At 55.0% G+C, this 11,365-nt stretch overlaps 1 protein-coding gene across 1 annotated transcript; it reads right to left on the reverse strand.

Annotated features, from left to right (window-relative positions):
- Nucleotides 1-7,209: 7,209 nt before the first annotated feature.
- Nucleotides 7,210-11,365, reverse strand: LOC116956104 (CUB and zona pellucida-like domain-containing protein 1). The gene is made up of 8 exons (XM_076053894.1): nucleotides 11,259-11,365; nucleotides 10,509-10,580; nucleotides 9,188-9,372; nucleotides 8,978-9,078; nucleotides 8,308-8,610; nucleotides 8,120-8,216; nucleotides 7,626-7,797; nucleotides 7,210-7,367 (listed from the first exon to the last, which is right to left on the reverse strand). The coding sequence occupies exons 1-8, from the start codon at nucleotides 11,329-11,331 to the stop codon at nucleotides 7,264-7,266; spliced, it is 1,107 nt and encodes a 368-aa protein (XP_075910009.1). The 5' UTR covers nucleotides 11,332-11,365; the 3' UTR covers nucleotides 7,210-7,263.

Below are 11,365 nucleotides of genomic sequence, written 5' to 3' on the forward strand. Positions count from 1 at the left end.
CCCTCCATGGTTTTAAGCGGCGGACGTTAACCACCGTTTCTCGGCCCCTCTCTCCACCCTGGATTAATACCGTCCAGGGAGAGATCTGCCGTACCACGGTCCAGGGTCCCCGCCAGTAGGTGGTCAGCTTCCCCACCTGTCCGGCCCCGACACGAGGGATGTATAGCCACACCTTGGTGCCTGTCAAGAAAAGGGGGGGCTCCACGCGGGGTCGTGTGCTCTGCTCCTGTCGCCGATGCGCGGCCTCCCCTTGCGGGTAGGCCCGGTCCTGGACCCCTCGTAGGGTCTCCATCAGATGCTCCACGGGGCGACTCCCTTCCTCCGTTTGGGGTGGAGGAATGCCGAACAGCAAGTCTGCGGGTAGACGAGACTCACGACCAAACATCATTAGGAATGGGGTTTGTCCCGTCGATGTGTGCACCGTGGTGGCGTAGGCGAACAGGGCGTAGGGGAGGTGTTCGTCCCAATCCCGTTGGTTTGCGGCCGCCATACGCTTGAGCTTTCCGGCCAGAGTCTGATTCATACGCTCAACCATACCGTTCGCCTGGGGGTGGTACGCCGTGGTTCGGTCTTTCTGGATTCCGAACTCCCAGCACAGCGCCTGAAACAACTCGGCCTCGAACTCGCTACCCTGGTCGGTAAGGACTCGCTCCGGGATCCCGTGCTTAAGTACATAGTGCTCCACGAACGCCCGGGCCACTACCAGGGCCGTTTTATCGGGGATGGCCACCGCCACGGGGTAGCGGGTGAAGTATTCCACCGCTACGAGGATATAGCGGTTGCCCCGGTGGGATCGTGGGAACGGCCTCTGGAGATCAATGCCGACCAGCTGGATCGTCCGACTGACGCGGAACGGCCTTAGGGGTACCTGGTATCGTGCTGGTTTCGGTCCGCACTGCTGACAAGCGCGGCAGCCCTGTACCCAGGCAGCCACATCTTGCGTCAATTTGGGCCAGAGATACTGGCGACGCAGAGTCTCCCGAGTGCGCCGTTCCCCGTCATGGCCCCCGAGCGGGTGGTCGTGTACCAGCTGTAGCAGCTTGGGTCGCACCTGGGCGGGAACACAGATGCACCCCGGCTGGCCGGCCTCGGTTAACTCCCGTACCACCCCGTTCTGCACACACAACCGGGCATACAAACCGCTCCAGGGCCCTGGTAGGGTGCTTTTCCCCTCCCGCAGGGCCGCTTCCACCGCCGCCAGCTCCGGATCCCGCTGCTGGGTCTGCCTCAGCTGCTCGTCGTTCAGGCCCGGAAAGGCGCAGCCGACGTCCTCCTGGATCCGTCCGATCGGGGCGGGGTGGTTCGCTGGGTCCCGAGTTGTGGGCCCTGCGCTCGCCGGGCGGTCGACTGGGTCTGCGCCTCCACCTGTGGGGGTCTCTGTGGCGCATACCGCACTCTCTCTCGCCGGGGGGGGGTTAGGTTCAGCGGGTTCCCGGGGGTCCGTTGCCTGTCGGCAACGTCCCCCCGTGAAGCACGGGCAGGCCTCCTCCGCCCTCGTCTCAGCACACACCGCGGGTCGCCGTGATAATGCGTCCGCGTTTGCATGCGTCCGCCCCGCCCGGTACTCGATTTGCAGGTTGTACTCCTGCAGCTGCGCCAGCCATCGGGCCATCTGCCCCCGCGGTTCCTTGAAGGTGAGGAGGAACTGCAGAGCATAATGGTCCGTGCGCACCCGACATTTCCTGCCGTACAAATACGGCCGAAACTGTTTACACGCGAAGATCACCGTGTACAATTCCTGACGGGTCACACAGTAGTTCAGCTCGGCCCCGCTCAGGGTCCGGCTGGCGTACGCAATCACCCGTTCCATTCCTTCCTGCACCTGCGACAACACCGCACCCAGCCCGCTGCTGCAGGCGTCGGTGTCCAAAATAAAGTCGGTGGTAAAATCGGGGAAAGCCAGTGTGGGGGTGTGTGTGAGGTGGTCTTTGAGGGTGGTGAAGGCCGTCTGGCAGGCCTCCGTCCACTGATAGGGGTTCTTGGGGGAAGTGAGTTGGGTGAGGGGGCGTGCAATCTCGCTGAATCCCTTTACAAATCGACGATAATAGGTGGCGAGCCCCAAAAATGATCTTATCGCCGTCAGGTTTCTTGGCTGTGGCCAATCCACTATGGCGCGTACCTTGTCCGGATCGGTGCGCACCCCCGCCTCGCTGACGCGATGTCCAATGTACCCCACCTCGCGCTGTGCGATGTAACACTTACGCGGCTTGAGCTTGAGATGAGCCGCTCGCAGTCGCTGGAACACCTCCCGTAACCTGGACCAGTGCTCAGACAGAGATCTACTGAACATGATCACATCATCCAGGTAAATCAGGCATTGCTCCCACTGCAAGCCTCGCATCACCAACTCCATCAGCCGCTGGAACGTCGCGGGCGCGTTGGTGAGCCCGAACGGGAGTACTCGAAACTCGAATAGTCCCATCGGGGTGGTGAATGCGGTTTTTGGCCGATCCTCCTCCGTCATCTCCACCTGCCAGTACCCGGACGCGAGATCGAGGGTGGAAAAATACCGCGCTCCGGCGAGGCTGTCAAAGGTGTCGTCGATACGCGGTATGGGAAAGGCGTCGCCGAGGGTGACTGCGTTTAGTTTGCGGTAATCGACGCAAAAACGGGTTGACCTGTCCTTTTTCGTTACTAGTACCACCGGGGCAGACCAGGGGCTCGCCGAGGGCTGAATTATGTTATCGCGGAGCATGTCCCTGACCGCCTCTTTGATCTGGGCGCGTTCGGGTGCGCCCACGCGGTACGCGGGGAGCTTTATGGGTCGGGCGGCCCCGGTGTCGATTTGGTGCTTAACGAGATCTGTGCGACCCACGTCTGAATCGTGTTCGCTGAACACGTCGGCGTACTCCCGCAGTAACCCGCGTAGCTGATCGGCCTCTCCCTTGGGGAAATCTGCCCAAGGTACGTGTACCGCGTCAAGAAGGGGGACGACCTCGGCGTGGGGAGTCGGGCCGACTCGCCAGGCCAGGTCCTGGTGGTCCTCGGGGCGACCGGGGTCCTCCGCCCAGAGTGCGAATACCGAGTCGCTGGAGTGGCGCGCGTGTAGGGGGTGCACGGTGGCTACTGTGGTGCGCCGTCGTAGTATTGCTGGGGTGCCGTGGGGGTTAAACACACGCATAAACAATCGGCCCCCATCGGCGTTTACCAACGTGGCTGACCCCACAACCCCGTATCGTTTTTCCAACTCCGGGTGAGGAGTTAGCATTACCTCCCCCGATGGTCGGTGCGCGGGGTCGGTCGAGGGTGTCGCCACAGGCACCAGCATCTCGGCGAGCGGCCCGATGGTGACGGCCGTCGTCAGGGTAGCGGCCACAGGTGTGAAGCGGGGGCGATTTGGCTCCCGTCCCAGGAATGGAATCCGTTCCCCGCTGCCTTCCACGGTGGCGCACCGCTGTCGGGGCTGCACGTTGAGCCCCAGCTTTTCCAGGAGGTCGGTACCTGCGATACACTCGTGGCACAGCACACTCGAGACGTAGAACTCCTGAGTGCACACCTGGTTTCCGAGACGGACCTCGAGGGAGATCCTTCCCAGCAACCCCATCCCGGCTGCGCTCGCGGTGTGCAGCGCGCAATCCGGGGCCTGCAGGTGGCTCACGTCAACCCCGAGCACGCTGCAGTGCGCGGCGCTCACGAGTGAGGCTACGGCCCCCGTGTCCAGTAGGATCCGGGTGCGCTGCCCGTTCACCCGTCCTTCCACCAGTGACGTGGCCCCCGTGATTCCTGCCACCAGCTCCCGTAGCCAGTCGCCCGTCCTCACCGCGTCCTTGGGTGTTGTGGCCGTGACCTGTGTGGGTGTCACTCGCTTACCATTATTATTATCGTCGTTTTGTTTCGGGACCTCGTTGATTGCACCCCTAGGTGGTCCACCCTCTAGGGGGCGTTGGCGTTTTAACCCCGGCGCCTTTCTAGCGCGGGCGATCTGGGGACAGTCCCTCACCAGGTGCCCTCGCTGGTCGCACAGGTAGCATGCTCGGGGAAGGGCGGCGGCCCCGTAGGAGCCTCCCCGCCCGCTCCCTCTTTCCCCTCCCGTACACCGTTGCCCAGACTCCGCCTCTAGTCGGGCTACCCTCCCGGCCAGCCCTCCCAACTCGGTCTGAACCGTCTCCACCGTAGTCTGCAGCGTAGTCATATGTGCCCGTACTTGGGTTACCTTGTTGTCCACTTGGGTTACTCTCTCACCCACTTGGGTTACCTTGTTGTCGATCCCCCCGATGCCCGCCTGTATCTCCGCTACCCATCCTGGGGTGGTCTCGCGGGATACCGGAGGCCCCCTTTCCCGACCCCCTACCGTCCTGGCGAGCTCCTGTTCCTCCTCTTCCTCCTCGGTGGACAGACTTGCGATGGTGCGCTCCCGTCCCAGTCCTCGGAGCTGTGCGCGTTCGCTAGAAATTATTTCACATTTGCGCGCGCGCTCGACAAGGGCATCAAAGGGGAGGCGCGTACAGTTCACGTCTGGCTGTCACCACGCCGTGCGCGCTAAGTATCGCTGGATTTTCTCTGCGGCCAGCTCCTCAATCGCTTCCGTGGTGTACCTCGGGCGTGCGATCTTTGTTAGCTCACGCACATCCTCGGCATAATCGCGCAGGTCCTCGCCGGGTTGGCGACGGCGTGCCTCTAAGGCCGCTTTTGCCTCCTCCTCATCGCGCGTACCGAAGCGCAGATCAAGTCGGCGCATCGAGTCTGGGTTTCCTGCCGGGGAAGCATCGCCCTCGACCGCCCTGGGGCCCGCTAGTGCTTCGCCGGCACCCGAACGCGACGCTCCCCGCCCGCGCAGTCCCACGCACCAATCACACGCGGGTAACCGGGGGTTAGAGGTCGGAGGGTAAGCGACGTCGTTCATACCCACTCCGGCGATTTGGGGGATTGGGTTAAACGGGTTTAAAGGGCTATGCGATGGGCATGCGTGCGAGCTGGGTATCCGCTCGCAACGGGGGAGTCCGCCGCCGACGGTTTGTAGCGCCCACACCCCACGCGGCGCCGCTCCACACACGCGGCGACCACCGCGAATAGCGAGCGCACCCACGCTTCCACTCTCTTTACACACCCTCGCAAAAAACACACCAGTCCGTTATGTAATCGCCGACGATTTATTCCACCGGGTCGGCGAGCCCTTATTTAACCGAGTCAGTCGGGATCGGCGGGGCAGGACCAATCTATCTCTCGATAGTCGGCACTATACTCTACCTGTCCTTCTCCCCTTTACCCTCTCCGGTTTTCTTTTTAAGCTAAGTCCCAACTCCCTCTTTCTCTCCCTCCCTTACTCACGGTTCGTCGTCACTGCCGGCTGGTCCTCGCGGCGCGTCGATACGTCCCACGGACGTTCGCGCGGCTGGACTCGGGAGTTGGCGGGCCTGGGGTTGACTCGAGTAGCCAGAGACCCTTTTTCCTTCACCCTCACTCGCTTTATTCTTTCAACATCAAAAGGGCTACCTGGTGCCGACTCGCGGGCCAATCAGCTCGCTGGGATCACCCGCCAATCGGTAGGCCCATCTGTATCCCAGCATCCCCCGGGCCGTTGCTTTCAGCGACGTCCGCATCTAAATTTACCTGCTCAGCGGCCATCCAGCCAGAGGGCGACCCTGCTTTCCCGCCGCTCGTGGCTCTGCCCTCCTCCCTACCTGCCCTGCCGACCCGTGTGCGTGAGGTGCGTACTAACCGCGGTGGTGGGGCAGCCCCGCCGTGAACATGTCATTTCTACTCAAGTCACGGCGCCACGGTGTGTGTTAGCGTCGGAGGAGACCGTCCAATTCCCTGGCCACAGGAAACCGTGAAGATTATCCCTTTACGAGAGCTTCTGGGTGAAAACCTGTCGGCCAGGGTGTCTCCCCACGCGCTCTAATGGTGGGGGGAGTGCGTGCGTGTGTGTTCCGGTGGGGGGGGTGGGGAGGTGGTGGGGAGCAATGTCGACCTCGTCGCTCGGGGCGCGAGATCGCAGGTGGGCCACCCGCCGATTGGCTCCGTGGCGGCATCACACAACTCCATCTCCCTTCCACTGTCTTCCAAACTCTGTCTCCCAAACGCTCCACACTTCAATTCCCCCTGTTGTCTCCAAACTCCAACTTCCCGCTCCAATTGCCGACCCCCCAATTTATCCCTGCTCTCATTACGCCCCAATTAATCAGTCCACGTCTCAACGGCACTCCGCGTGATCACACACCTGCTTCTCTCCAGACTTCCCGACGCCTCTCCGGCCCCGGCAATAGTACCAACCAATCACAGCCGTCCTTGGCTCTCCCAGCTGAATTGCCCAAACATAAACCCACATTGTATTTGCCTTCGTTACAGGCCGACCCAACATGACCCGCACTGTCTGTTTCCACGCAATATGCACCTTTCTACTCCACATATGTAATGGCAATAGAGCTATATGCACAAAGTACACTAGTGGCCACTGGAGGTAATGACAGGAGTATCAGTTGTGAATGGAATGGTTGAGTTACAAGCAAGAATTAGGGCCATTGCAGTCGGGTACCGTGAACGGGTCCTCAATAAAGTGCCTTCCTAAGATGCATGTCCAATCGCCATTACACCCGTATTAGTTGTTTTTGGAATGGATCCACAAAATCCATGTTTTGGTTAACGGTCATTCGTGCCAAGAATGGAAAGTATCTGTATATAGGACTGAGGTTTTACAAAGATTCAGTGGCATACTTTTGATCATATCTTACACATCTTAAGGCCCCATATGGCACAAGATGGGTAAGCAAGAGGAAACGAGAAGAGTGAATAGGATGTAAAATGGTGGTGGCAAAGGCGTGGAATACACGATTAAATTAGTATGTTGATGGGAAACTGGAGTTGGGGACCGGGAACACGTTAGGCGTGGGGCAGATAAGGGTTAGCTGTCGCGATCACGTGGGTTTTCGGAGAAAACAGACGTCACAGCATTTATTGCCAATGTTCTTTATGATTCAGGGGATCAGTTTATTCCAATTGACCTTTCCAGTCCTAATGTATGCTCGCTCGATCCATTAGAAGCAAAATGTTGTCAATTGCATTGCTTTCTTTCTCCAGGGGAGACACCTCGTGGTTGTGGCAGCTACATTTTAAAGATTAACACGTCAGCTTATATTGGAGCTGCTTGCATTAAGATCAACCCAAACTGGATCTTTCAAGGCAATGTTTATTTTAGTTTCTACCCAGGAGATAAGCAGGCAAGGCAACGAGGTGTAGACGTTATGCAATAAGCACCAATCAAGCCAAAAAAACGTTTGCATCCTTGCTTTATTCCATGCCGTGGGTGCATGTTAATCATCTGCATCACTTCTTAGCCAGCATTCTCTTCGAAGCAAAACCCAAGCCCAAGAGGATGATGGAAGCAACCACTGCAACGGCCACGACACCAGGGTAGTTTAGGATCTCCGCTGTAAAAGGGAGAATAGACGGGGAAAGTGGGTTAATTGGACGTCATAGAAACACACTTAACAATTAGAACACACCAAGATGCACTTAAAACTGGGAAATCATTTAAGAAATATGCAAGTACTCAATTGTAGCTTGCTGGATTGACTCCACCGCTAGAGGGCCTAGAGTATTGAAATAGAGACATGGCCAAAATCAAAAGCAAATTATCATCATGTTGCTTTGCAAACCAGCACGACGCTAATGATAGGACAACGCACAGCGGGATAGGGCGGCATCCTCGCTGTAGACAAAGGGTCCTCTGGTGAAGATGTAGACCGGGGTATCCACGGTTTCCAAGCTGCTCCTCCTCTTCCTGGCCAGACATCCTTGCTGGCAGCGAGAGGCAGTCAAAGAAGTCTTGCAAGCTATCATTGCAGCGTGGACGTACACCTGCAGAGCATAATGAAAATAGGGAGGTTTTTTAAAAAAGGCATTTGCAATTGAAGGGGATGGGAATGCCCCAGAGACAAAGATTCCTGCCAGGTTTAACCATGGGCAATTCAATCATCAGTAAGCAATGTTTCACCAAGAGGACCCGTTTGGCCAGTGGACGTTAATACAATTGTAGATTAAAGAGGAAAAACCCATTCCAGAACACAAGACCTAAATTTGGCGCAAATGCGAGCAAGTTGCAAGGCTAAGTGTCACCAAGGCTAGACCCTGCCACCCAAAACTCGTGATCGCTTTTAGCATGGTGGGACGTTGAGCTCACGTATTTAGTATCTTGAGCAGTGAAGGCGAAGGCTGGGAAGGTGAAGCGGCGGGCAGTGGCGGTGACGGTGACGTTCACGGTGCTGTCACGCAGACAGCTAGAGAGAGAAGGGCCACAGATTAAGCAGGTGGTAGGCTCGAGTACATTTAAGGCAGAGTCAAGCACCAGAGGACAGAAAAGCTACGCACCCCTCTTTCACGAGATAGTATTTCCGCGGATCAAGGGGGTCACTGGTGGGAGTCGCGTAGAGGTCGATGGTGAACAGGGTAAGGCCGAGGCCAGTCTTGAGGGACATCTGGAGATAGAGGGTTTGACGCAGTTGCACCACTAGGGGGTAGTCAGTGGGCAGGTATGGCGCCAGGAACGTAAAGCTTTTGTAGAAATCCATCTTCAGTTCCAGTTCAGCATAGACGGTCTGGTTGAGCACAACCTTTGTGCTGTTGGGCTGGAGTGCCAAAGAAGACAAGAGCTTCGTCCTCGGAAACTTGCAGCTATTTTAAAGAGGATAAAGGGAAGAGCATCAGTGTTTAGGTCTGAACACATTAAATCCTATCAAAACAATAGTAGATTTCAGTTCAAACTATGGCACATCAAGTACTTGTTCACGTGACCAAATGGATTACATGAATAAGTACCAATAATAATGTTTTTCAGTTCGGCAGCAAGTTGTGAAACGAATGACAAATTTAGCTTTTGGATTAGATCTTTAATTTGAAGGCATGCCAATCAGGACAATATCCAGAAAATGAACGGAAGGGTCGGTACGACAGGCTTGGTCACGCATTACGTGGAATGGCAAGAACGCAGTTTAGAAGACTGCGAGAACGTACGTGTCAAGCATGGCTTTTGGTTACATACATTGCATTGACCATGATGTACACGAAGTCGTAGGTGATGATGCCAAACGTGGTACTGGGCAGAGAAATCGTTTGAGAGAAGACGAGGTCTGTGCTCGTTTCCTGTAGGGGGGGGGGGGGGGGGGGTAGGAGATACATGGCACATTAGATTTGTATTAAAAAAGTAGGCTCTTCAGATAAAGCACTTGGGAAAAAGTTTGATATTAGAGACCTCAAAGAAGGTGCCGCATTCTCCGAGCGAGATGTTGAACGTGATGTACGGTCCAGTTTCCGACAATTTGCATGCAGGAGTTGCAGAGTTCATGACGAGATCAGAAGCGCCGTAGCCCAGCAGGACGCTTTTCGCGATCTTGGCAGACATCCTCTCATTGACGCACTGCACCTCGTAGCTGACACCTGTACACCAGTCCATTAGGAGACCCAGGACATCATCTTCACAAAAGTTCGCAGCACATGGATATAAAGTGGGTCTAATAGATCGCAAAATACTCATTAGGAAGAACAAAGCAGAGCATTTTAACATGTTTCTGAAATGAGACTCAAACAATAGAGCAGGCCAAAATAATTAGAGCCAATGCCAGTGCATTGAATATTGGTTATTTTTTTTCAACTGGTTGGTGCTGCAGTTTCAAGGACTAGTCCATTCCTGAGCTGGTGCACTACATTAAGCAGAGCAGGTTCCGTACACGAAATACTGCACCCGATAACCATATCATAGGTTCAACCACCTACAGCTATATCTATGGTTTTATATATATATTTTTATTATTTCATTGTTTCCCTTCAACGTGACTTTACTGAAAGAGCTAAGACTATAGCTATATCTACATTAGAGCAGCACATTCTTTCCTGACCGCGCCCTGAAGTAGTTACTGCAATGAACACATTCCTGCGGAAGGGGCTGGTAGGAACGTTGGTTGCTCGGTCAGCAGCCAGGGTCAACGGCGGCGTGGTGCATTCCACAAATATGCCCGACTGAGGGCAGACAAGCCGGCGTGAGTAGGTTACACGTTGACTTTTATAAGGGCATCACGGGGTGACGATCCCCTCCCCACCCAGCCTCTCCCCTCTACACCTAGTCCCTCCCCTCCCATTTTTTATATTCGAATGTCCGGATAAACGTGGACAGACATCCACAATTAATCCCCTGCCTCCTGTGAATTAATCCCAGTTGTGCTTCCAGTCCATACAAGGGCACCACGGGGTGACCAGCCCCTCCCCACCCAGCCCCATCCCTCCCAGCCCCACGTGGACAGACATCCACAATCAATCTCCTGCCTCCTGTGAAATAATCCCGGTTGGGCTTCCAGTCCACTACATTTCCTACCAGTAATATTACCAATATACACACCTGCTCGTCACCTGCACCACCAAGCACATAATTTCGACACCACCTTTGGAAAACTTCAGCAGTTGCACAATTGAACACAATAAACGCCGCAACAAACCCTATGGCGCAGATATAGTCCAAGGCATCGGAAGTGTGATGACCCTAGTGGCAGTCATGTTAACGTGTAAAGCATTGCTTATACCTGCTGGGACCGTAGATGGGGGCAATTCCTCATCATCGATCGCCCTCAAGCCACGATTGGCAGCCCGATGTCCTTGAGAAAATCGACAGAACAAAGGTGGAGTTAATGTTGCATCAAAATACGAGTACAACATCCCGTATACTCGTACAACAGCATATCTTCCATTTAGTCATGAAGCTTGTTTGACCATGGTTAGGCACACTAGGTCAAGACCAAACCTTTCCCATTTTGCTAACCAAGAAACGTAACTGAAAGTTATAGAATTGAAATAAAAACACATGTCAGTTCACTCTAAAGTCAGATGGAAGTTCAAAGGAATACAGATGCAATGAGAGTTGCTTACCCCTACCTTACAGCGCACCAAGCTCGTAATTACTCAGCTTTGCATACAATCGGTATTGGTCAAACATTCTAATGCTAGAAAGGTCCACCAAAACCCTGCCGATAGCAGGGGGATACGTCGGAAAACTCAAATGGTTAAATTTGCGATGAGTAACGTTTATTGTTACTCAAATGGGATCACACATGAAATCCATCCTAGTGTGAAGCTTGCCAGTCAATGCGCAAAAGGAGACGCGATTCCCAATGATGCTTTTGTGACCAAGCAAAAAAACGTAATGACCAGTTAAAAACAAAAACAATTCAATGCTGCACTGCAAACGAGTTTCCCCATGGAGTTCTGTCGAACCCTCAACGTTTTTTTTTCCCCAAGTGAGGGACTATGCAGTGAGCACAGTGCGAAATCCTCACCCACGAACCCAGAATCCGCAGACAAAACACCCACAGCACAGAGCACCACAACCCAACAAAGAAAAACCGCCATCTTGATGCTCACGCGAGATACACATCAATGGGTG

This window comes from Petromyzon marinus, chromosome 63, assembly GCF_048934315.1.
Source record: "Petromyzon marinus isolate PM22_M1 ecotype Great Lakes invasive population chromosome 63, UKy_Petmar_22M1.pri1.0, whole genome shotgun sequence".
Lineage (NCBI taxonomy): Eukaryota > Metazoa > Chordata > Hyperoartia > Petromyzontiformes > Petromyzontidae > Petromyzon > Petromyzon marinus.

Excerpts from the sequence above, each read along its gene's own strand:
- LOC116956104 (XM_076053894.1), bottom strand. The coding sequence starts at position 11,331 with ATGGCGGTTTTTCTTTGTTGGGTTGTGGTGCTCTGTGCTGTGGGTGTT. Across the intron at positions 7,798-8,119 it reads CTGCTCAAGATACTAAATAC|GTGTACGTCCACGCTGCAAT; the intron begins GTGAGCTCAACG and ends TATGCTCTGCAG. Across the intron at positions 7,368-7,625 it reads GGATGCCGCCCTATCCCGCT|CGGAGATCCTAAACTACCCT; the intron begins GTGCGTTGTCCT and ends TCCCTTTTACAG.